Source organism: Neofelis nebulosa, chromosome X (assembly GCF_028018385.1).
Source record: "Neofelis nebulosa isolate mNeoNeb1 chromosome X, mNeoNeb1.pri, whole genome shotgun sequence".
NCBI lineage: Eukaryota > Metazoa > Chordata > Mammalia > Carnivora > Felidae > Neofelis > Neofelis nebulosa.
In genome coordinates this window covers 127776716-127803766 of record NC_080800.1, presented here as the reverse complement: position 1 = coordinate 127803766, position 27051 = coordinate 127776716, and the positions used below count along the sequence as shown (strand labels likewise).

General features: G+C 36.3%; 1 protein-coding gene across 4 annotated transcripts in view; it reads right to left on the bottom strand.

The window, feature by feature from the left end:
• Positions 1 to 27051, bottom strand: part of BRCC3 (BRCA1/BRCA2-containing complex subunit 3) — a 63364-nt gene that overhangs the window by 29157 nt on the left and 7156 nt on the right. For all 4 annotated transcript variants that reach the window (XM_058713290.1, XM_058713291.1, XM_058713289.1 and 1 more), the window contains 3 exons: positions 24192 to 24279; positions 21136 to 21224; positions 19559 to 19614 (listed from right to left, as the gene is read on the bottom strand). In XM_058713290.1, the coding sequence (XP_058569273.1) occupies positions 19559 to 19614; positions 21136 to 21224; positions 24192 to 24279 (233 nt within the window). The remainder of the gene's footprint in view (positions 1 to 19558; positions 19615 to 21135; positions 21225 to 24191; positions 24280 to 27051) is intronic.

Here is a 27051-nt window from a genome sequence, read left to right as displayed (position 1 = left end):
AATCCCAGTTGTCTATTTTTGCTTTTGTTGCCATATCCAAAAAAATCATTACCAAGTTCTAACTCAAAAATTTTTTTTCCTAAATTTTATCCTAGTAGTTAGTTTTATGTTTCTAGGTCTTATGTTTAAGTCTTTAATCCATTTTGAGCTAATTTTTCTATATGGTATGAATAAAAGGTCCAATTTCATTTTTCTACATGTGGATATCCAGTTTTTCAAAATCATTTATTCATTTTATTGTGTATTCTTGGCATGCTTGTTGAAGATCAGCCAACCATAGATGTGTGGATTTATTTCTGGGCCTTCTATTCTGTTCCATTGGTCTAGAAGTCAATTTTTATATCAGTATCATACTTTTTGATTACAGTAACTTTGTAATGTATTTACAGATCACTAAGTGTGATGCCTCCACCTTCATTCTTGTTCAGGATTGCTTTAGCTATTTGGGGTCTTTTGTGATTCCATATGATTTTAGGACTGTTTTTTCTATTTCTGTAAAAAATCCCATTAGGATTTTAATAGAGAATGCACTGACTCTTTAGATCACTTTCAGTAGTATGGACATTTAACAATATTAGTTCCTCCAATCCATGAACATGGCATGTCTTTCCATTTACCTGTGTCTTTAATTTCCTTCATTAATGTTTTTATAATTTTCAGTGTACTGAAATTGACTTTGGTTAAGCTCATCCCCAAGTATTTTATTCTTTTTGTTGGTATCATGAATGGGATTGTATTCTTTTTTTTGGGGGGGGGATTGTATTCTTAATTCCATTTTTGGATAGTTGGTGGTTTGTGTTTAGAAATTCAACTGATTTTTATATATTGGTTTTGTATTCTGCAACTTTATGGAATTTATTATTCCTAATCAGTTTTTGTTGTTGTTGTTGAGTCTTTAGCATTTTTGACATATGTGATCATGTCATCGGTAATCCAAGATAAATTTTACTCCTGACTTGGATGCCTTTTCTTTGTCTTATATGATTGCTCCAACACATCCAGTACTATGTTGAATAGAAGTGGCAAGAGTGGACATCTTTGCCTTTGCACTGAATCTTAGAGGGAAAGCTTTCAATTTTCCCCCCATTGATTATAATATCAGCTGTGGGCTTTTCATGCGTGGCCTTTATTGTATTAAGTTCCTTCTCTACCTATTTTGGTGATTTTTAATGCTTTTTCACCATCAATTGAGGTGGTCATGTGGTTTTAATCTTTCATTCTGTTAATATGGTGTATCAAATTGATTTATTTTCATATGTTGAAACATCCTTATATCCCAGGGATAAATCACACTTGTACACTTGTTAATGGTGTATAACCCTTTTAATGTGCTGTTGAATTCAGTTTGATGGTATTTTATTAAAGAATTTTGCATCCCAGGGCACCTAGATAGCTCAGTCCATTAAGTGTCTGACTTGTGGTTTCGGCTCAGGTCATGATCTTACAGTTCGTGAGCTTGAACCTTGCATCAGGGTCTGCACTGGCAGTGTGGAACCTGCTTGGGATTCTCTCTCCCTCTGTCTCTGTCCCTCCCCCACTTGCTATCCCTTTCTCAAAATAGATAAAAATAAGCTTTAAAAAATATTTTTGTATCCCTGTTCATTAGGGATATTCACCTGTAGTATTCTTTTCTTGCAGTAGCTTCCCTCATGGATATATTACAAAGATGAATGGGTATTGTTTTTAAGGTTATTTTTTCATTATCATGTTTCTGTATGGTGGGAGGTTGGCTTTATCTCTAGATATGCAATACCTATAGGCCTCAGGCATGTTGCATTTAGGGGAGGGAGGATCTGGTGTAACTGGGACATTTATAAGCCATTAATTAATGGCTTATAACATCCTTAAGATAACTGGGGACATCCCACTTTTATTCCTTTTGAGAAAGATAGGAGTACAGATTTCAAAGAGGATGTGTTTTGTCTCTTTTAAAGAGGAATTCTTTTTTTAATATTTAGTTTTGGAGGTGGGGGGGGGGGGACAGACAGAATCCGAAGCAGGCACCAGGCTCTGAGCTATCAGCACAGAGCCCAACATGGGGCTAGAACTCACGAACTGTGAGATCATGACCTGAGCTGAAGTTGGATGCTTAACTGACTGAGCCACCCTGGTGCCACTCAAAAAGGATGTTTATTAATGCAAAGTATACAACTGATTACGTGTGTGTGTGTGTGTGTGTGTGTGTGTGTGTGTGTGTGTTTGAACTAAGCCCCCAAAGTGAAACCCATCATTATAAGCAATTAAACGTTAAAGTAACTCCCTCACAGTATTGTGTAACTTTAAGCTGTTCTCAACTGAAAAAAGGGATGAATAGAATGTTCATTTATTCTTTCAATTATGTAGTCATTCATTCATTGAATGTTTATTCTGCTCCTGGGTTATATTTTCTCCATTTCTGTCTAGGTTGTCTTTTTCCTTTCATGAATTCCTACATCCCTGATATTTCCTATCACAATGTTTATTCCTTACAGTTTCTGGTTGAATTCTGCAGCAGTCTTTACTACTCAGTGTGTGTGAGAATCTATGTAGCAGCAGGGACTGCAGCTTTTACTTCTTGATTTGCCTCCAACACATCCTGTATAAAAGCAACTGCTCTAAATATCCTCTTTCTTAGTGCACAAAAGGCCTCATTTACAAAAAAGTTATATGTACTACCTAGAAGATTCCTTAAAAAGAAGGGGATCTTTTTTAAAAAAAACTTCCTTCCATTTGATGTTTAGAGTATCATGGTAAGCCTGAAAGCTCATCATCCTTCTTGGGCTATTTGGAGACCCTGTAAAATGGAGCAACAAGACAGAAGATGCTTGTTTCCCATAGTAACAACCATTTAGTGTCTACCTGTTTACTTCTGTGATGGAGAATTTAACTTTACTTAAGGTACTATTTTTGCAGTTTGTGCTTAGTTGCCAACCAAATGTAATTTTGACTGATACAACCTAATAAATTTTTATATACCCATTATGAACCTAAATAAAAACATTCTGATTGTTTGACTTTAATTTTGTGGCTATGAACATAGGGCTTAACCCAAGGAATCTATCCACATATAACTGAAGGACTGTATCCATGTATAAATGCTATAAAATGTGTGGAAAGGTTTTCAACTTTATTAGTGATCAACAAAATGCAAACTAAAGCCATTACTAAAGCAACACTACTGTGCACTCACCAGAATGGCAAAAATAAATAAGACACACAGTACCAACTATTGGCAGGGATGTGGAAAAAGCAACTCTCCAATATTGTTGTTGGGAGTGAGACTTTGGGGAACTGTTGGTGTTATTTGTTAAAGCTGAACATATACGTATATGTTACACTCCTTAGTATGCACCCGACAGAAATACCAATACATAGCAGTACAAATGGTAAGAGCCTTTTAAAAACTGCAACTCTCTCCCAATAACAGAATGAATACACTGTGATATACTTATACAATGGAATACTTACACAGCATTGCTTCATGTAACAACATGGATGAATCTCATAAGCAACACCGGTTGAAAGAAACTAGACAGGGATGCCTGGGTGGCCCAGTCGATTGAGCATCCAACTCTTGATTTCAGCTCAGGTCATGATCCTAGGGTCATGGGATTGAGCCCTACATTGGATTCCATATTGAACGTGGAGCCTGCTTAAGATTCTCTCTCTCCCTCTGTCTCTGTCCCCTGCTTGCACACTCTCTCTCTCTAAAATAATAATTAAAAAGCTAGGCACAAAAGAGTACACATTGTATTATTCCATTTACAAACGATTCAAAAACAGGAGAAAATAACCTACCGTGTTAGAAGTCAAGATGGTAGAAACTCAGGATTCCAACAAAAGCGTGTGGCCACAGAGCCATGTTCTTATTTATTATGCTATATTGTCTTTCCAGAAAAGGGAAAAAAATCAACTCATTTTATAAATTAATAAAATAATCCTGAAACCAAAACCAGACAAGAGAAATCCAAGACAAGAATACTTTAGGCTACTCTCATTTATGGACATAGATGTAACATTTTAAGCCAAATATTAACAAACAGGATTTACTTTGTATCAAAAGAACAACACATCATGGTAAAGCGGGGCTTATAGCAGGAATGTGAAAACAGTTTGCTGTTTAAAAAGCTTTCAATGTAATTTTGCCTTTTTTGCATAATTGCTCTTTTGAGGAAAAAAAAAAGCTTTCCATGTGAATCATTACCTTTACTAACTAAAGGGGAAAACAGCCTCATTATCAATTGAGGAACTGACAAGCAGGCATTTGATTAAACTAGAGACATTCATGATTAAAAATTCTCAGCAAACTAGAAATTTCCTTAAGTTAATGAAGGAATAGAGGATGTCTACCACAAATTCATAACATCCACAGTTGACAGAACATCAGAAGTATTCGTGCTAGAGTTCGAAAAAACAGGGATGTTTGCCACTCGAGTCTGCCATTCAACTTTCACACATATGTCCATACCAATGAGAAAAGCAACAAAAATTATGGATTTAACGAGAACTACTATAGTATAGATTTGCTGGTTTTGCAGCCATGTATTGTCTCCTCCTTGTTCTGGAAATTGTACTGTGAAAACAGGATTCCCAAATCCTTTCTCCTTCAATGTGAGGAAATGGCCTTAGATTAGGTTTCTAGTTCAGTTCCCCTTGAAACCTGAGAAAGCTTGACCATCAGGTGTGTGACTAAGTGGGCCTGGCTTCTGATAAAATGCCCGGGGTGGTTTCCTACACCTGGATTAGGAGGGTACAAGTCAGAGCCATGGCCGAAGCTCAAGTGCACACGCTTCTTGTTCGTTCCTGGACCCTGTCCCTGGCACGGGGACAGAATGGAGGGGTCCCTAATTGTGCACATGGGACTTCTAAGCCACAGTGGCTCCCACACTCCCATCCCCACTCCATAAGCTCTCATAGCTTCACATTATTTTCCCAAAGTCACACACCTAGTTAAAGGTGGCTTCAGGACTCAAACAAGGCTGGCTGGCTTAAGGCCACATGCCCTCAGCCACTGCCTGTTCCCCAGGTTACTTTGTGGTCACAAATCAGTGTCATGTGAGGACAACTAGAGATCTTACTACAAGAGGTTAACTAAGTTAAGTTGCAGATGAAACCAAAATGATAAAACAAAAAACTTAACCCTATATTTATTGTCTTGGGGAACCATAATAATGTCTCTCTTTTAAAGAAGAGAGACAAAAGGCATAAATAAAATAACAAAGTAGGTGTGGAGGTAAATATTTGCAACACACCTGACAGAGGATGAAATTTCCAAAACATATAAAGAAATCATGCAAATCAGCATGAAAAAAATGCAACAACTCTATAGAAAATGAAGCCAGGGATATGAATGGGCAACTCAGATGCGCACTCTATTTACTGTTAAGCTGTCAGATTGGCAAAAAATTAATGTGTGACATTTAGAATGGCCCTGTATGCCAGGTTTGAGCAAGTCTCAGTCTCTGAACTCATTTCCTCATCAGTAAAAGGGGGCACATGGTTGTTGGGAAAATTAGATGAGAGGAGGCACATGAAGAACCTGACTTTTGTCAATGTCTTCCCAGTATCTATGGTTTTTCTCCCCTAATCTGTTGATATAATGAAGTACATTACATTTAGATTTCCTGAAGCTGAAGGAACCATGTATTTCCGGATTAAACTGAACTTGCTCATTCTGTATTATTCCCTATTAACACTGTTATATTTGATTTGTTAATATTTTATTCTGAATTTTCACAGCTATAAGTGATAGTGGTCAGTAGTTTCCTTTTTCTTCCTTTTGTTTTTAAATGTTTATTTTTGAGAGACAGTAAGAGAGAGAGACAGAGAGAGATAATGAGTGGGGGAGGGGCAGAGAGAGAGGGAGACACAGAATCTGAAGCAGGCTCCAGGCTCCGAGCTGTCAGCACAGAGCCCGACGTGGGGCTTGAACCCACAAACTGTGAGATCATGACCTGAGCTGAAGTCGGACGCTTAACTGACTGAGCCAGGCACCCAGTAGTTTCCTTTTTCTATGCTACCTCTAATCAGGTTTTGGTGTTAAAACTATTCTAGTTATTTAAAAAATTAGGGAGCATTTAACCTTTCTGCATGGTCTGGAAAGATGTGTAAATTGAATTAGAACCATCAATCCTTCAAAGGTTACTCAGAATTCAGCTGTAAATCCACATAAACCTGATGCCTTTTAAAATCATAGATCCTTAATCACCATTTTTGGTCTCAGGTCTGATAATCCCAGGAAACATGTTTCCTATTTTGAAATCAACTTTGGTATATTTTCCTAAGAAATCACCCATTTCCTTGGGATTTTCAAATTATTTGTCACAAATGTACTAATGACTTACAACTTTTTTTTTCCTTTTGTCGTATAGTCAAAAGTGTAGGGAGTACAAAGAATTTTAACACATAGATTCCAGGAACCACTTTAATGAGCATACATTTTTCATCAACCACCCTAAAAAACTCCCTCATGGTATCCCTTTATACTCGTATCCTGCCCCCATCCATAAGCCCTTGCATTTTTTCTTGAATTTTGAGAGTTGTTTATACAGTCTAGACACAAGTCTATTGTCAGATATGTGATTTGCAAATATTTTCACTCATTCTGTAGTTACTCTTTTTATTCTCTTGAAAGTTTCTTTCACTCAGCAAGGTTTTTAACTTTGATGAAGTCTCATTTATCAAATTTTTCCTTTATGGAAAATACTTTTGGGTCCATGTATAAGTTGTTGGCAAACCGAACATGAGATTTTCTCTTTTCCTATAAAACTTTCATACTTCTATGTTTTCTATTTGGACCCATGATCCCTTTTTATATCAAGTTGGATATAAGGTTTAGATTGACATTATTTTGTAGACAGTAGTCTAATTGTCTAACGCCATTTGTGGAAAATGCTATCCTTTCTCCACTGGATAGCTTTTTTGGTTTTGTGTAACATCAATTGGCCATCCTTCTGTGGGTCTATTTCTGAACTGCATTCTGTGCCACTGATCTAGGTATTTATGCCTTAACCAGTACCAGTTATTGTAGCTTAAAATTGGGGAGTGCAATTACTCCAACTTTATTCTTCCATTTCAAAATTGTTTAAGTTACGTAAGTTCCTTTGCTTTTCCATATAAATTTTAGAGTCAATTTGTCTTTAAAGAAAAAACAATCTTGCTGAAATTTTGATTACTATTGTTCTTAATCTATAGGTTAATTTGAGAAATGAAGTTTTTATTATGTTGAGTCTTCCAATCCATAAAGATGGTATGTATTTACATTTAATTAGGTTTTCTTTCATTTCCATCGTCGATGTTTTATGGTTTTCAGCATAAGCATTTGATACATGTTTTGATAAATTTATACATAACTATTTCATTTTTGGAAATATTATAAATGGTACCATTACAATTTTATTTCTAATTTTATATTACTAGCATATACAAACATGATTGATTTTATCCATTCACACTGTATTCTGTGACATCATTCACTTATTAGTTCTAGGAAGTTCTTTGATTCCTTGGGGCTTTCTATGTAAACAACCATGACTTATGCAAATAGGGATTAATTTATTTATTCCTTTCCAGTCTATGCCTTGTATTTGTTGCATTATTGCACTGGTTAAGACTTCCAGTACAGAGAGTGGACTTTTCTCAGCACCATATTATTTCTCCTCTACTTCTGTGACTACAATGACATGGCTCTGTTCTTTGTTTTAATTGAGGTAAAATTCAGAAAACATAAAATTCATCACTTTAACCATTTTTAAATGTGTGACTCAGTGACTTTTTGTACATTCACAATGTTGTTGCAACCATACCACTAATTCCGTATTTTCATCACCCCAAAAAGAAAGCCCATACCTATCAAGCAGTCACTTCCTGTTATGGTCTAAATTGTGCCCCCGCCCTCCCCCTCATATGTTGAAGCCCTAATGACCAGGACCACAGAATGTGGCTATATTAGGAGAGAGACCTTTAAATGGTGATTAAAGTAACCATGGCCATTAAGTCAGGCCCTAATCCTGTCTGACCAGTGCCCTGATAAGAAGGGGAAATTTGGGCACACAAAATGACACCAAGAGTGTGTACACATAGAGGAAAGGTCAGGTGAGGACACAGTGAGAAGGCAGCCAGCCATCTGCAAGCCAAGGAGAAAATCAAACCTGCCAACATCTCTTGGACTTCTAGCCTCCAGAACTGTAAGAAAATACATCTCTGTTGTTTAATGCACCCAGCCTGTGATTTTTTTACGGCAGGGATAATGAATATATTCTGTTTGTCTCTCTTCTCTAATCTACTTTTTGTCTCTACAGATTTGCCTATTCTAGATATTTCGTACTATGTGGCTTTTTGTGTCAGGCTTCTTTCATTTAGCATGTATTCAGGTTCATCCATATTACAGCACTTATCAGTACTTCATTCCTTTTTATAACCGAAAATTCCCATTGTGTGGATACACTACACTTTCTCTATCCATTTATCAGTTGATGGATGTGTGGGCTGTTTCTAATTTTTATTATGAAAACTGCTGCTATTCAGTATTCAAGTACAAGTTTTTTCTTTGAACACTTGTTTTCAATTCTTTGGTATAAACCTAAGAGTAGATTGCTAGGTCATATGTTAATTCTACTTGTAAATTGTTGAGGAATCACCAAACTTTTCCACAACAATGCATCAGGGTTCCACTTTCTCCACAGTCCTGGTGACATGTTATTTTCCATTTAAAAAGTTATAGCTGACCTACTGGGTAGGAAATAGTATGTAATCATTATGGTTTTTATTTGTATTTCCCTAAAGACTAATGACATTGGGCAGCTTTTTATGTGTTTACTGGCCGTTCATATATCTTCCTTGGAAAAATGTCTACTCAAGTCCTTTGCCCATTTTAAAAAATTGACATGAAATTCATAGAACATAAAATTAACCATTTTAAAGTGAACAATTCAGGACTTAGTACATTCACAATTTTGTATGACCACAACCCCTAACTAGCTCCAAAACATGTCATCGCCCCCAAAATAAAACACCATATTCATTAAATACCTGCTCCCCAGTCTTCCCTCCCTTCAGCACATGCCAACCATCAATTTTCTGTCTCTATGGATTTAGCTATTCTGAATACTTCATATAAATAAATAATAGGTAACCTTTTGTGTTTCACTTCTTTCACTTAGCATAATGTTTTCAAGATTCTTCCATGCTGTAACATGTTTCAGCACTTCATTCCTTTTCTATGGATGAGTAACATTCCATTGAATCTATCCATTCCTTTGAATGGATATACAGTTGACCCTTAAACAACATGGGTTTGAACTGTGTTGATACACTTATATAAGGATTTTTTTCTTATAAAAACACTACAGTATTATAAATGTATTTTCTCTTTCTTATGATTTTATTAACAATTTCTTTTCCATAGCTTACTTTAATGTAAGAATACAGTATATAATATATATATACATGTGTTAATTGACTTTATGTTATCAGTAAGATTTCTTGTCAATAGTAGGCTATTAGGAGTTAAGTTTTGGGGAATCAAAAGTTATACATGAATTTTTTACTGCACGGGGAGTTGGCACCCTTAATCCACATGCTGTTCAAGGGAAAACTGTACCGTATTTAGCTTATTCATTCATCAGTTGATGAACATTTGGGTTGTTTCCATCTCGTAGCTATTGTGAATACTGCTGCTATGAATATTCATGTCGATGCATATATTTGAGTGTGCGCTTTTAATTCCTTTAGGTATGTACCTAGGAATACAATTAGTCGGTCATAAGATAATTCTATTTTTAACTTTTTGAAAAACCACCAAACTTTTCCACAGTGGCCATAGTTTATATTCTGACCAGCAACATCTGAAGGTTCCAATTTCTCCACACCTTTGCCAACTTATTTTCCATTTAAAAAATTATGCTCAACTTAGCCAAATGTGAGATGCTATCCCATTTTAGTCTTGATTTGCATTTTCCAAATGACTAATGATGTTGAACATTTTATCATGTACTTGCTAGCCATTTGTACATCCTCTTCAGAAAGGTCTTTTCAAATATTTTGCCCATTTTTAAGTTTGGTTGTTTGTCATTTTGATGTTGAGTTGTAAGACTTCCTTACATACTCTGAATGGTAGAGCCATAATAGATATGACTTGCAAATATTTTCTCCTATTCTGTAGCTTGTCTTTTCACTTTCTTGATAATGTTTTTTGAGGCACAAGAGTTTTTAATTTTTTTCAATCCACTTGATGTTTTCTTTTGTTACTCATGCCTTTCGTGTCATATCTAAGATTTCATATAAAATCTAATGTATTGATTTACCCCTATGTTTTCTATAAGTGTTTTATGGTTTCAGCTCTTCTATTTAGGTCATTGATCTATTTTAAGTTATTTTTTGTTTATACTAGATATGGATATCCAGTTGCCCCAGCACCACTTGTTGAACAGACTATTCTTTCCTCATCAAATGACATTGGCACCCTTATTGAAAATCAATTGGCCATAGGTATACAGGCTTACTTCTGGACTCTACTCTATTCCACTGATTTATAGGTCTATACTTATGCCAGATCTACAGTGTTTTGGTTACTGAAGCTTTGTAGCAAGTTTTGAAATCTGAAGTGTGATTCCTCCAACTCTGTTCTTTTTCAATATTATATAAATTTTAGGATCATCTCTTCCAATTTATGTAAAAAGGGCCATTAGAATTTTAATAGGTATTGTATTGAATATGTTGGTCTCTTTGGGAAGTATTGTCACCTTAATGATATTCAATCTTCCAGTCTATGAACATGGGATGCTTTTTGATTTATTCAGGTGTTCTTTAATTTCTTTCAGCAGTGTATTCTATTTTTAACTTTACAAGTCTCCCTCTTCCTTGGATAAATTTTGTCCTGAGTATTTTATTATTTTGGATGCTACTGTAAACAGAATTTTTTCCTTAATTTCCTTTTTGGATTGTTGCTTGCTGGTGTACAGAAATACAACTGATTTTTATATATTGATTTTGAACACTACAGCTTTCCTGAATTTTTTTATTATCTCTAATACCTTTGGGGGACTTGTATGGGATTGATTACATATATATATATATATATATATTTATATATATATATGATCAAGTCATCTTCAAATACAGATAGTTTTACTTCTTATTTCAACTTGGATGCCTTTTATTTCTTTTGTTTAATTGTCTTGGCTAGAACTACCAGTACAGTGGTGAATAGCAGTGGTGAAAGTGGGCAACTTTTCTTGTTCCTGATCTTAGAAAGTTTCGCTCTTTCACTACTGAGTAAAATGTTAGCTGTAGGCTTTTTGTTTTCTGAGAGAGACAGAGAGAGACAGAGAGAGAGAGAGAGAGAGAGAGAGAGAGAGAGAGAGAGAGAGAGAGAGAGAGAATCTTAAGCAGGTTCCATGCCCAGTACGGAGCCCAAGGCAGGGTTGAGCTCACCACCATGAGATCATGACCTGAGCTGAAATCAAGAGTCAGACATTCAACTGAATGAGCCACCCAATCACCCCTAGCTGTGAGTATTCTTAAATGTCCGTAAATATTGAGGAGTATCCTCTAAATTCCTAGTTTTTTGAGTGTTTTTATTATGAAACTGTGTTGGAATCTGTCAAATACCTTTTCTGCACCAACTGAGATAATCATGTGGGTTTTTTTCCTTCATATATATTAATTGACTTTATGTTAAAATTTGCTTGTAGGATACCTGGGTGGCTCCGTCAGTTAAGCAACTACCATTGGCTCAGGTCATGACCTCACGGTTGGTGGGTTCGAGCCCCACATTGGGCTCTCTACTGACAGTGCAGAGCCCACTTCAGATCCTCTGTCTCCCTCCCTCTGCCCCTCCCCTGCTTGTGCACATCCTTTCTCTTCTCTCTCAAAAATAAACATTAAAAAAACTTGCTTGTATGTCTGGGATAAATCCCACTTGGTCATGGTATATAATCCTTCTAATCTGCTGTTAGATTCAGTTTGCTAATACTTCCCTGAAAATTTTTGTATCTGTATTCAGAAGGAATATTGCTTTGTAATTTTTTTCTTTCTTTTTTATTGTGATATCTTTGTCTCGCTTTGGTATCAGGGTAATGCTGGACTCAAAGAATGAGTGAGAAGTACTCTCTCCTATTTTTTGGAAGACTTTGAGAAGGATTAGTGTTCATTCTTTTTCAGTGTGTGGCAGAATTAACCAGTGTAGTCATCTGGTCTTGGGAGTTTTCTTTCTCAGGAGGTTTTTGACTACTGATTCAATCTATTTTTTATAAGTCTGCTCTAGTTTTCTTTCTTTTTGAGCCAGTTTTGGCAATTTGTGTATTTCTAGGAATGTGTCCGTTTTATTTAGGCTATCTAATTTGTTGGCATGCAATTGTTCAGTTTTACCTTATAATCCTTTTTATTTCTGGAAGGTCAGTAGTGGTAGCCTGCTTTTATTTCAGATTTTAGTTATTTGTGTTTTCTCTCATTTTTCTTTTTCAATCTAGCTAAAGATATGTCAATTTTGTTGATGTTTTCAAAGAACTTTTGGTTTATTTGATTTTATCTACTGTTTTTCTATTCCTTATCTTGTCTTCAACTTTAACATTTATGATTTCCTTCCTTCTAATTGCTTTGTATTTAGGTTACACTTTGTCCTTAAAGTGTAAAGTGAGGTTAATGACTTGAGGTATTTCTTATTATTGTTTTAATTTTAATTTAATTTAATTTTTTAAGTAATCTCTACACCTAAAATGGAGCTCAAACTCACAACCCCAAGATCAAGAGTCACATGCTCTACTGACTGAGTCAGCCAGGAATTCCTGGCTGATTTCTTTTTTATTATACAGCTATAAATTTCCTTCTCAGTACTGCTTTTTGTGCATCCCATACATTTTGGTATGCTGTGATTTTCTTTTCAAAGTATTTTCTAATTTCTTTGCAATGTTTTCTTTATCCCATTGGTTGCTTAAGAATATTTAATTTCCAAATATATGTGAAATTTCCACATTTCCTTATGTAGCTGATTTCAGATTTCATTCTATTTTTGTAGAAGATGCTTTGTATGATTTCAATCTTTTACAATGCATTGAGACTTGCTTTGTGGACTAACATGCAGTTTAACTGTGGAGAGCATCCCATGTGTACTTGAAAAGAATGTGTTTTCAGCTACTATTTGGTGGAGTATTCTACATAGGTCTGTCAGGTGTAGTTGGTTTATAGTGTTGTTCAAGTGTTCTGTTTCATTATTTTTTTTTCTGGTTGTTCTATTGCTGAGCCATCTACTTCTCCCTTTAGTTCTGTCAATGTTTACATGATATATTTTGGGACCCTTTTGTCAGGTGTATATACATTTATAATTGTTTTATCATCTTGTTGGACGGACACTTTTATTGTTATGTAATGTCCTCTTTTGTCTCATAACAATTTTTATCTTAAAGTCTACTTTGTCTGATATTAGCAAAGGTACTCCAGCTCTCTTTGATTACTACTATTTGCATATATAGTTTCCCATTCTTTTACTTTCAAACTACTTTTGCCTTTGGATCTAAAGTGAGTCATCTGTAGATAGTTATTTTTCTTTTATCCATTCTGACAACTGTTGTCTTTCAATTGGAGAGTTTATTTATATTTATACTTAGCATAATTATTAAGAGTTCTGCCATTTTGCTATTTGTTTTCTATATGTCATGTATTTTTTTGCTCAATACCTCCATTACTGCCTTCTTTTGTATTAGAAAGACATTTCCTCAATGGTTGCCCTGGAAATTACAATTAACCTATTTTCTGACAACCTAATTGAAATCAATACCAACTTAAGTTTCAATCATATACACATTGCTCTTATCTAGCTCCATTCTCATCCTTTTATGTTGTCATTAAAAATTATTAAAAATTCTTTATACATATTGTCTATCAACTGATTAGTAAATGTTGCTTTATGTAATTACCTTTTAAATCCTATAGGGATAAAAACAGAGGTTTCAAAGTGAAAATTAATACATTAATACTGATGTTTATATCAAACTATGTAGTTATCTTTCGGCTATTCTTTATTTCTTTGTGTGGATTCAAGTTACTGTCAAGTGTCCTTTCATTTTACTTTATTTTACTGTTTAATTTAAATCCAAGTTAGTTAACCTTTAAGTGTTCTTTTATTTTAGCCTGAAGGCCTCACTTGAGCAATTCCTATAAGGCAGACCTACTAGTAAAAATACTCTGTTTTTGTTTACCTGGGAATGTCAATTTCTCTTTCACTTTAAGAGGATAATTTTGCCAGATACAGAATTCTTACTTGGTAGTTTTGTTGTTCTTTTTTTTTTTCTATCAGCATATTAGACTATGTCATCCCACTACCTTCTGGCCTCCCTGGTTTCTGATGATAAATTGCCTCTCAATCTTATTAAGAATCCCTTGTATGGGGCACCTGGGTGGCTCAGTCAGTTATGTATCCAACTTCAGCTCAGGTCATGATCTCAGGGTTTATGGGTTTGAGCCCCACGTGGGGCTCTGTGCTGACGGCTCGGAACCTAGAGCCTGCTTCAGATTCTGTGTCTCCCTCTCTCTCTCTCTGCCCCTCCCTTGCTCATGCTCTGTCTCTCTCTCTCTCTCTCTCTCTCTCAAAAAATAAACGTTAACATTTTTTTTTAAAAAGAACCCCTTGTATGTAAGAGTCACTTCTCTCTTGCTTTCCAGATTCTCTCTTTGCCTTTGGCTTCCAACACTTTGATTATAATATGTCTCAATGTCAATCTCCTTGAGTTTTTCCTGTTTGGAATCCTTTGAGACTCTTAAGTGTGTAGATTCATGCTTTTTATTAAATTTGGGAAGTTTTTGACCATTATTCCTTCATGTATATTTTCTGCTCCTTTCTCTCATCTTGTTCTGAGACTCCTATTTGAGTATATTTATAATGTTTTAAGGTGTCCCGTGGGTCTCTTAGGCTCTGTTCAATTTTCTTCATTCTTTTTACTTTCTGCTCCTCAGACAGTAATCTCAATTGATTCTGTCTTCTCAAATCTGCTATGGAACCTATTGAATTTTTCATTTCAGTTATTGTACTTCTCATTCCAGAACTCCTATTTGGTTCCTCTTTATAATTTATCTCATCATCAATATTCTGTTTGCTATCCTCTGACATTCTCATGGTTTCCTTTAGTTCTTTGTACATGGTTTCCTTTTAGCTTTTTGACGATATTTTAAACAGTTGATTAAAAATCTTTTTGTCTAGTAAATCTAATGTCTGGGTTTCCTTCAGGAATGTTTTTATTAATTCCTTTTTTTCCTGTTTATGGCCCAAAATTTGTTTCTTTGAATGCCTTTTTTGTTTTTAAAACTGGACGTTTTGAATATTATAATGTGGTAACTGTGGAAATCAGATTCTACACCCTCCCCAGGGTTTATTGTTGCTGCTTATTTTATCTTATTTTGTGTGTTTAATAACTTTCTTGAAGTAATTTTACACGATCTTTGTTATGTGTAGCCACCGAGACTTCTGTCCTGTTAGCTTAGTGGACATCGAGTGACTCAACAGAGATTTCCTTAAATGTGAGACTGTGATGTTTTTCCTTAAGCATTTGCCTGGTTCCTATAAAGCTTTGATTAGTTTCTACAGTTCCAATAAAGTTGATTCTGACAGCTTTTGCCAGATTATTTGCTGCTTTCGTGGAGAACATTTGAAGTTTCCTACTCTGCCATTTTTGTTGATATCATTCTCTCTATTCACTTTAGTCAATATCTTTTTCTTCTCTTATTCAGACTGGATAGTTTCTACTGATCTATCATCAATGTTTACTCTTTCCTCTATCATCTCCATTGTGCTATCAAGTGCATCCAGTGAGTCTTATATTTCAGCGACTGCTTGCTTCTTTAGGTCTTGCATTTGTTTGCTGAGACTTTCTACTTAAACCTTTGTTGCAGAAGTTGTGATTTTCAAAAACATTTTTATACTAGTTGCTTTAAAGTGTTTACCAGATCAATCCTACATCACTGTCATCTCAGTGTTGACATTTGTTGATTATCATTTTCTATGCAAGTTGAGGCTTTTGTGGTTCTTCACATGCCAAATAATTCTGAATCGCATCCTGTGTATTTTGAATATTTTTTAAATGATACACTGGGTCTTGTTTATAGTCTACAGAGAATGTTGTTTTTGTTTTAGCAGGGCACCTGCCTAGTTAAGTTCGGATTGAAATTTCCACAGTGGGCTGTGGTTCCAATGTCAGTTCAATTTTCAGAGCCTTTCTAGTGCTCTTCAGGTCTTTCCTGCATGTTTGCCACCCAGTGGTTAGCATGGGACCAATGTGGTGGTCTACCAGTTAATCCAGTTTTCATTTATGCTAATTAAGATCAGGTCCATGCACACATGGCTCACGAGTGGGCCCAGAAATTTATAAACAACTTTATGAAGTTGGCTTTAACATACTCCTACCTTTGTGTAATTTCCTGGAAGCTACCCTTTTGGTCTTCCTGCCAGAAATTTGGGACTCTAGTTACTCCCCTTTTGTGCTCTTCCACAATTGGCACTCAGTATACACAAAATACCTAGTAAGTAGGCTTCCATTCTTAAGCCAAAATCATCATCATCATCATCATCATCATCATCATCATCATTAGCAGCAATAGCAGCAGCAGCAGCAGTAGCAGCAGCAAGAATTCTCCTAATAGAAGAAACTGTCTGGGATTGTGGTAATTGTTAAAATTGATATCCCAGAGCAAGATACCTAAAAGTGATCCACCAGAAAAATGGCTGGCTCTGAACCCACTCACCCTAAAATGAAGCTTCCTATTGACAAGCTAAGGCCACAAATAATGAGCTATCACTCGTGTTATGTTGCCTTGTTATTAAAAGAGGATGAAAAGCAAGATTTAAAAATATAAATCATAAAATGTTTATAGAATATATCAAATATAATAAAAAATAAACAGAAACTGAAAAAACAAAAAAAAACAGAAGAAAATTTAACACTTCAATATATCAATAAAGCAAGAATAGGATACTGTGAAATAGGAATAACCACTAAATAAAGAAAAATCTCTCAGAAGTTAAAAATATTAAATTGCTAAAATGCAAGGGTTGGAAGATAAAATCGCAAATATACCTGAGAAATCAGAACAACAAAAAAAGAGAAAATAGGAGTTAAAAGAGTTCTTTTGACAATCTAGGAGCTTTAATATCTGACTAATAGGGGAAGGAATTATCAAAGAATAGAGAAAGGAAGTCATAGGAGAGGAAGCTGTTAAGGTATCTCCTTATGTTGGGGCTTCAAGTCCATGAGAGAGGAGGAATACATTGCATAAATGAAGGTGAACATTAATCATGAATAGAAGGATTCATGCCCTGATTCCCAAAACCAGTATGAGACCAGGAAGTCTCCTTTCCCTATAGCATAAGTGCATTTACTTCTCTTTCCCAATACTTCAAATGCCATCTAGAGTCAAAATGGAGAGAAAGAGAAGTAACTGAAAGAATGAGAAATTATCCCCCAAAGACTGATTTACACTTGGAGAAATTTTAAATTATGGGATGGCACTGAATTGTAAATAATATTTTCTCCTCCCAGGAACTGGGTATACATGGTTATATCTGGGGATACAAAAGAAAACAATAGGAGAGAACTTCCCCTACTTGCAGGACAAGTACTGCCTGACTGACAGTGTCCAACAGTTTGAATCATAGAATATCCACACTCTGGATATATCACAGAAAATTCCACAACATCAAGAATACAGAAGCTCCTAAAAGCTGTCAGAGAAAAAAAAAAGTCCCCTGTAAAAGAACAAGCATTACACTGGCAAAAGACTCAAATGCATACCTTTCTTAGAAAGAGTGAGCCAAGAAAGATGACATGAAATCCAGACAACAATGGATCTCACCAAGGAGAATAATGAACAAAAGTCCCAGGATAAGCCTTGGCTAAGGTAGGAAGATGGAGGGCTTCAGGGAATAATCCTAGCAAAAGCAGGGATTCCAAAGATTTTTATATTAGTCCTAACAAACTGGAACTCAGTGAGGTGTTAAAGGCAGAAAAATTAGGAGGGAAGCCATTCAAAAATCCATGAAAAAGCAAAAAACTATACAAGAAAGGAAATGGAATCATACTACTTTGCATTGCTTGGTTGTACATGGAAGAATATTTACATAATCATAATAATATAGACACTTTATTTTATACTCTTAGAGTCAACAGTAGAGAAAGCACAGAAAATGCAATTATGGTTACAACACAGAACATAGATGTTTGCAACTGTGAAAATACAAAGGTTTATGGTAAAACTACAAGTAACAATAGGGAGCCAAAAGATATTGTCTATTGTTGACAGAATAAATAAAGGGACAAACTTCATGATTAGAAAAGTAACAGAAGAACAAAAAGTAGTAATATGACTACATTGGGGAAAATGGAAATGGGGCTAAATCCTCACTTGTGACTGCAAGATAACTTAATAAGAACAGATAACATCTAATAGTAATAAATCAAGAAAGAGTATGAAAAGCATATTATTTAGATATATCAAAACAAACATCAAGACTAAAAACAAAATTAGGAGAAAGTGGCTCCTTCTCAGGAGGGAGACTATTATAAGTTCTTCTGTACCATTTGATATTTTTATGCATATGCATCTATTACTTTGATTAAAAAATTGTAATTAAATTTTCTTGACTAAGTAACACTTCTGTATGCTAAGTGAAGGGTCCAATGAAGTCTCCTTCATTCCCACTTCCTCTTTGCTGAGGTGAGTGACATGTTTCCTTCCAGATATCTGATATATTTACAAGCGAGCTGATGTATATATACTCCTCTCCCATACCCTTACACAAATAGTGGCAGGCTCTCCATGCTATTCTTGTACCTTATCTTTTTTATTTAATAATGTATATTGCAGATATTTCTGTATTACTCCTGACCTTCCTCATATTTGTTAATGGCTTATTATTCCATTATTTAGATGCATCATAATTTACTTCCTTGGTTCCATACTTACATCTACTTTGTCCAATTCTTTGCTCTTTCAAACAATGCTATAACAACACGTTGACAAATATAAGAAAAAAAATGTAAGACTGTCTACTTCTGTCTCCCAATTACATGATGAACTTGGCTTTCATCTCTGCATCCTCAGTGTGTACCATGGTGCTTGGCATATAGTACATATTGTATTAAGATTTGCTAATTCAGGCTGAATTGAATTAAAATGAGGAACTAACCTATGCAAGCATTTAAATAAAATACTGTAATTCTGAAAGCAAGTTTATGGCACAGCAAAGACAAGAAATCTATAATAGTTTGCATACTCAGTCTTTGTTTTACAATTTACAAGAGGAAGGAAAAGTAGTAACTCATTTTCGAATAACTTCAGGAAAGGAAAAGTGGGACAGGGCTCTCATGATGTAATTGCAATGAACAGACTTTTTATATGATCCTAGCATTCTAGATCCCTAAAACCCAAGATGCTAAAGAGATTCTAACACCTCACAGAGATGTTAATGGGTATAAGTAGATTTATAGAATTATTAGTGTCTTATTAGTGAGAGAAATAAAATTAAACTAAACAATCAATTCCCCGGAATGAAAATTAACCCACCAATACATACATACATGTTTGTGATACTTACTCTGAGCTCTTTTGGGCCTGTATGGATTGAAAGCAAGTGTAGAGTACCCGGCCAGTCTAAAAACAAAAGAAAAAGGAAGAGAAAGAAACAGAAAGATCACACAGAAAAAGGATTAATATTGAAACAGGTATAGCAATTTAGTAGATTCAAACCTAAAACTCCTATCCTTACATGAGCGGTATCCACAGACCCTCAGAAGAGGAGCGTTAAACGGCTTTCCGAAGATGGAATACGCCATTGATCAATTTCTATACAGGATCGTGTACTCAGTCAACATGAACATGAACATGCATTCATGTGACAGCAGAGAACTACTTATAAACATGAGAACCAAGAAACGGAAAACTAGAGCACTCAAACTGCTTTGTTGGAAGCTGACAAACTTATTCAACTATTTATAATGACAACAAATAAATTTATGATGACAAAGCCAAAGTCATTTCATATGAAGTATAAAGTTCAAGTTACTTTAATGTTTCTGGAAAACAGTGATTTTATGAAGAATATTCATTATTAATACAGATTCTGACAATGTAATTAATATACTAAAGGACACAACACATTTGATAGTCTTGGCAAAATTCATTCCTACAATATTAAATAGTAATTTTCTTTTTGTTTGAACTGACACATGGTCAAGCCTACGAATCTAAAATTCAAAAAGAAACACTCTAGACAGACTAGCAAGACTAGCCACTGACTGAGCTTCTCTGAGTTTGGCTCATCCATACACATAATAATAGTCCTCATAGACCTATTGTCAAAGTTAGAGCATGTTTATGTAAAACACCTAACAAGCAGGCACCATACAATAGGTGATAAATGGCAGCATTTGTTACTATTATTAGCCATGGAAATGTTTGCAGAATCTGGCCACTTTTCATTACCTCCACTCCTACCCCCATGGGCAAACCTCCGTCACCTCTTGCCTAGACTACCACAGCATCTTCCTACCTGGTCTCACAGACGACATGGATTCCACACTCCCTCCCTCCCCCTGCACCGCCCACACCCACCGTCCAGTCGACTATCAACACAGTAGCCAGAGAGATCCCATTACAACATAAAGTCACCCCCTAGTGGCTTCCCAACTCAGAGTGAAATCAAAGGCCTCTTAAGATCTGGCCCCATTATCTTTCAGACTTCACTGCAGAATGACCGAATGAGTCACTATCCAAACCAGGACACTTCCAAGAAGGAAAGGTGTGAACTAAATAGGAGACTGGGATCGTGGGGTCAAACTGGGACTGACAGAGGCAAACTGGAACATATGGTCATGGTCTTCCTCACTCTGCTGCAGCCACACTGACTTCCTTGATGTCCCCTGAACATGCCGCACTCACCTCAGGGTCTTTGCACTGGCTATTTCCTCTGCCTGGAACGCTCTTCCCCCAAGAAATCCACAAGACTTGCTCCCTCACTTTCTTCAGGTCCTGACTCAATGACCCTTCTCATTGAAACCTTCCCTGGCCACCCTATTAAAATTGCAAAAAGGTTTTTCTCTATTCTGTGTGTGTGTGTGTTTTTACACACACACTTGCACACACACACACACACACACACACACACACAAATACCTTTGTGTTTTTATCTTCTATGAAGCAGGAAAAAATAAGTCCTACAAAGCCTTGATCCATCATCTGGTACATAGCTTGTGTGCGAACATCTGCGAATAAAGATAAAAATCTGCTGTCAATAAGCTGTATCTCACAAATATGAAGATTTAAAGATAATGGTAGCACACAGTCCTCTCAAGATTCAGAACACTTTACTAGGTGAGTGAAGAGTACTCTAGGAAGTTTGCAATTAAATAAGAGAAATTAGATTAATGACTCTTCAATTAGCCCCCCAAAAGTTGATAATCTCTTCCAGGGGACTCAGAGAGAAAGAAAAGCCCCGGAAAAAGGCAAAGTCTCCTGGAATAATCCTTTTGATGGACATCTTCTAGGGAAGTGAATGTATTAAACTTGACAATAAAGAATGGAAGTGTAGAACTATTATGGAGGAAATTCTTACAGGCATAATTCTTATGAAGGATACAAAACATTAGGTATTGGGGCACCTGGGTGGCTCAGTCGGTTAATTGTCCAACTTCGCCTCAGGTCATAATCTCATGGTTTGTGAGATTGAGCCCCACGTTGGGCTGTGCGCTGATAGCTCAGAGCCTGCTTAGGACTCTCTCTCTGCCCCTTTCCTGCTCTCTCTCTCTCAAAATAAATAAACATTTTTAAAACTTTGCTGGTACAAATGTTCTATATTTCTTCTTTATTGTTGTTACTCTTTGTTTCCCCTTTAGCACTTTAACTGTTTTTTCCCCACAAAATCATAAGGCCCAAACCAGCAGAAACTGTCACTATATTGTTCCATTCAGGTATCCTATAAATTTGTTGAATAATCATTTATGTAATAACCATTCTAACCTACTGGAACTTTAATTATACTAACTACCTTATCATAAAACACATTAAAATTCTTCATACACACACACACCATTGTCACCTCCCTCTCTCTACCTCTTAACAAAAAAACATTTTCATTTCACTCCTTCTCACTTGTCATTCTTGAATGTAGCTTGAAATATTTTTCCCACTGATCATACTTACTATATACTTTAAATCATCACTCATTTTTTTCCAGGACTTGCTAACACAGGACACCTGCTTGACTTAATTCTTGAACAACCATTTGGAGATGACCTATACATCTTTGTATCTACACAATTCCTTAGGCTCTGGAATTACACAACAATCTAGTCATCGTGAACACCAGTTTAGTTGGGAGATGATTTTTTTCTTTAGTTTTACCTATAGTTTTGTGACCTCAATGTTCTTGTTAATCCTTCCAATGCTGTCTGCCATTCAACTTTAAATATTTACTCATGCTCTCTCCATGTTGAGTTCTATGGATAAATGCTTTGGTATCTTTGTTATTGTGCTGAGCATGGGACAGAATGACTTATACATGATTTCATATACTACTCTGATAACATGTTCCCCTTTTCTGCAGTGACAAAACTGTGGCACAGGGAAGATCTCTTAAGTAGTCTCTCAACTAGTGACTGAAAGGAGAGTCTAACAGACTTGCCCCCTAACAGAATCCAAAGCTGCTGTTCCCAACTCTCCTGGTGTGATAACTCTCTGACCTTCCCATCTGCAGTTTAGAAAGGAAATTAACACTCTTAAAAGCATCTTTGAGCATAGACTTTATTCCGTTTTATTATTTATTCCTTTTTCTTACCCAGTTAGATATTATTATTTTCAAGATAAGATCTCAATGCTCTAGTCTCCAAATTTACTTTGTGTTAAATTCTTTTCATTTGGTTCCTTAATCATTTTCACTATTTAGCTGATTTTTTTGTTCAGTTACATTCCGCAATACCCTTATTTTCCTAACTGCCTTTTGTAAAGATGTCACATGCCCTACTGCTCTTACTGCTACATTGCAAATGCCTCCCTAGGTTCTTGTTTAACAGCTTGGATCTGTTGCCCCTGAGGGGAAAACTCAATCATTCTCTGAATTCTGAACACCTTTTGGGTGTTCCAGTTCAGAGACTGATAGTTTTTTCCCTAAGCTCTTAGAGTTTCTTTTTTTTACCAGAAAATTTTTCCATTCTAACTTATTACCATAGTGACAATATTGTTCAGGAATATATACTCTCTAACCTTTCCTTCATTAATGGTTGGTACTTCTTCCTTTCTGGCTGATGGTACTACCATGGGAGAAATTAGAAGCAAATCTGATTTTAGTGTTAATGGGTGGCAGGAAAATAGCAATTATTTTTGAGTAGAAGTTAGATAAAATCAAACACTGAATTTATTCAGTGATATTACGGTTTTACAGGACTACATTTATAGCCATGAAAACAACCTTTGGGGCACCTGGGTTACTTAGTCGGTTCACTGTCCAGCTCTTGATTTTGGCTCAGGTCATGATCTCATGGTTTGTGGGCTCGAGCCCCATGTCAGGCTCTGATCTGACAGCATGGAGCCTGCTTGGGATTCATATTCATTCTCTCTCTCTCTCTCTCTCTCTCTCTCTCTGTCTCTCCTTCCCCCCACCTCAAAATAAATAAATAAAACCTTAAAAAAAAGAGTCAGGTAGACACCAAAAATCACCATGACTCAGGAAAAGCAGTGAAAAAAAGAGATAAGAATTTTGTTACATTACACTGATTAGAGGGATGAGGAAGCAGGTTGAGAGCCCCAACAGCTAGGATGGAATATGTGTTAAACCTCAATTTTGTAACTTTCACACCTGACACCTTTGAGTATTCCAAATGGGAGGGTACTGGACAGTGGTATTCAGCAATCAGCAATTTTCAGTTACAATTTAAAATTTTTTGAGGTATCAGCCAATTGTCAGGTTTTAGTTAGTTGTGGTTTCATGAATACAGTCAAAATGGAGTACTGAAATTTTAGCTCTGCCAAAAACAATACGACAGGGTGCCTGGGTGGCTCAGTCAGTTGAGCATCTGACTCTTGATTTGGGCTCACGTCATGATCCCAGGGTCATGGACAAGGGCAGCTGTTTAAGGATAAAGTATGGTTTAAAATAACTGTAGTTCATGTAATGGAGAAGGAAAGGTGATACTGATTGCTAAAGACAATAAACACTGCAAGCCCATAATACTTACCAACATGTGAAGGCCAAACAGTTATATGGGGATGGGAATGATACCAGCCCACAACTCTCATGGGGCGACCTGTTAGTTCAGCCAACCTGTGTGTCTGTCAAGGTATTTTCAACTTGTGGGAACAAAATTTGTGATGCTTATGGGCTCAGAAAGCATTCTGAGGTTTAAAATAAACCTAGTCCAATTTAATATCAATAAAAGAATGAAATAAGGTCAATGCCCAGAATTTCTCAGACCTCCCGTTTAAAGCCAAAAGTATTTTTTTAAAAATAGAATCAGGGGGCACCTGGCTGGCTCCATTGGTTGACTGTCTGACTCTTGATTTTGGCTCAGGTCATCACCTCATGGTTTGGGAGTTTGAGCCCTGCGTTGGGCTCTACATTGACAGCGGGGAGCCTACTTGGGATTCTCTCTATCCCTCTCTCTTGGCCCCTCCTGCGCTCTCACTCAAAATAAATAAATAAACTTAAAAAAAATAGAATTGGGGCACCTAGGTAGTTCAGTCAGTTAAGCGTCCAACTCTTGATTTTGGCTCAGATCATGGTCTCACAGTTTGTGAGTTCAAGCCCTGCATTGGGCTCTGGACTGACAGCGTGGATGGAGCCTGCTTGGGATTCTCTCTCTCCCTGTCTTTGCCCCTCCCCTGCACCCTCACTCTCCCTCTCTCAAAAATAAATAAATAAACTTTAAAAATAGAATCAATTTGGGGCACCTGGCTGGCTCAGTCCCTAGAGCACACAACTCTTGATCCCAGGGTTGTGAGTTCAAGCCCCAAGTCAAGTGTACAGATTACTTTAAAAATAAGTACATAAAGGGCACCTGGGTGGCTCACTCAGTTGAGCATCTGACTTCGGCTCAGGTCATGATCTCATAGCTTGTGAGTTCGAGCCTCGCATCGGGCTCTGTGCTGACAGCTCAGAGCCTGGAGCCTGCTTCAGATTCTGTGTCTCCCTCTCTCTCTGCCATTCCTGTCTCAAGCTCTGTCTCTCACTCTCTCTCAAAAAAATAAACATTTTAAAAAATTGTTAAAAAAAATAAGTACATAAAGGGGCGCCTGGGTGGCTCAGTCGGTTGAGCATCCGACTTCAGCTCAGGTCATGATCTTGCAGTCTGAGTTCAAGCCCTGCATTGGGCTCTGTGCTGACAGCTCAGAACCTGGAACCTGCTTCGGATTCTGTGTCCCCCTCTGTCTCTGCCCCTCCCCTGCTTGTGCTCTCTCTGTCTCCCAAAAAATGGATAAACATTAAAAATTTTTTAATAAATAAATAAAGTAAATAAATAAGGAGCACCTGGGTGGCTCAGTTGGTTAAGTTCCGACTCTTGATTTTGGCTCAGGTCATGACCTTGCTGACAGCGTGGAACCTGCTTGAGAAACTCTTTCTCCCTCCCTGTGCCCTTCCCAAATTTGCGTGCATGCACTCTCTCTCCCAAAAATAAATAAACTTTAAAAATATAAATAAATAAAAAGTAAAACTAGACTCCATTTGGCTTCCATTACTGTAAATAGTTACATCCTCTTAATCCAATTTACTAATGTTTGATCACTCAAATACTTATCACTGCGCTATCTGAAAAGTAGCTTGTCTAAATCTTTGGAACTCATATTATCAAGGTGAGTAAATCTTCAATCCTCTCTCTAGCTCCATCATACTCACATTTTTGAAAAAGAAATACAAGATTTTAAAAACTCATTTGATTTCTCTCTGGCAGCCTGCCAGTATCAACAATAGCAATTAGGGTGGTTTCAGAGACCAAATGAACAAAGACCCCTACTTTGGTCTCCTCATGTGTCAAGAAATATACTGCAAGAGAATATTTTCCTCCTTTGTCCTAGAGACAAAAATTTCCCATAACTCTATCTGATGCTCTAATTTGATACAAGAAATCAACTTAGAAATAAGACACTGTCCCTTTCTGCTGCTGCTTTGCTATCTTACAAAATGCTGATTTGTTTTCCTGCAAATCACTATGTTAAAACAAAATAATCCTTTCTATACAACAAAATCTGAGAAAGAATATTTTTAAATATATATTTTTTTATTTTTAGATGCAAAAAGAGGTTACTTAACTTCTCTAAACCCATTTTTTTCAACTGCACATTGAGGGAATTCCGCCTCCAACAGCAGTGAAGAGCACACAAGATGTTTAGTAAATTCTTAACAGAGAGTCATTGTAATGTCAATTACATTGTAATGTCAATGCATGCAGTAACATGCAACAGTGTATCCAGTCACCCCCCATCTTGGGAGTATATCTCAAACTTATAATATATAAGCACAATTATAAACACTTTTATACACTTGTGTTCTGGGAGATGGAGAACAAGAGTTGGAGCCAGAGCTTGACGGGGTGAGCATGACTTATACACAGGGAGCATGAGACAAATCTATATGGTGATGAAACAAGTCGGCATTTTGACTACTGTGGTGGTCACATATATTTACACACGTGACAAAATGGCATAGAATGACACCCATTGTATCAATGTCAGTTTTCTGGTTTCCATGTTGTATTGTCAATGATTTAAGATGTAGCATTTGGAGGAAACTGGGTGAAGGGTACAAAGACCTTTCTATACTATTTTTGCAACTTACCACGAATCTATAATTATTTCAAAATAGAGTTTAAAAAAAGATTGCAAAACGTATGTAAGAGATTGATACATCTGATTATATAAAAAGGCAAAAACAATTTGATTGGAGAAATATACATACATCATGAATAAGCTGAGAAAAATCAGTATCCTTATCACAAAGAGCTAATTTCCTTAAAACAAGTACTGTGCCCTGGCAGCACAAAAACAAAAAGCTCTGATAACCCACAGTGTTTGTGAAGGTTCAGGGAAACAGGCACTCTCGCA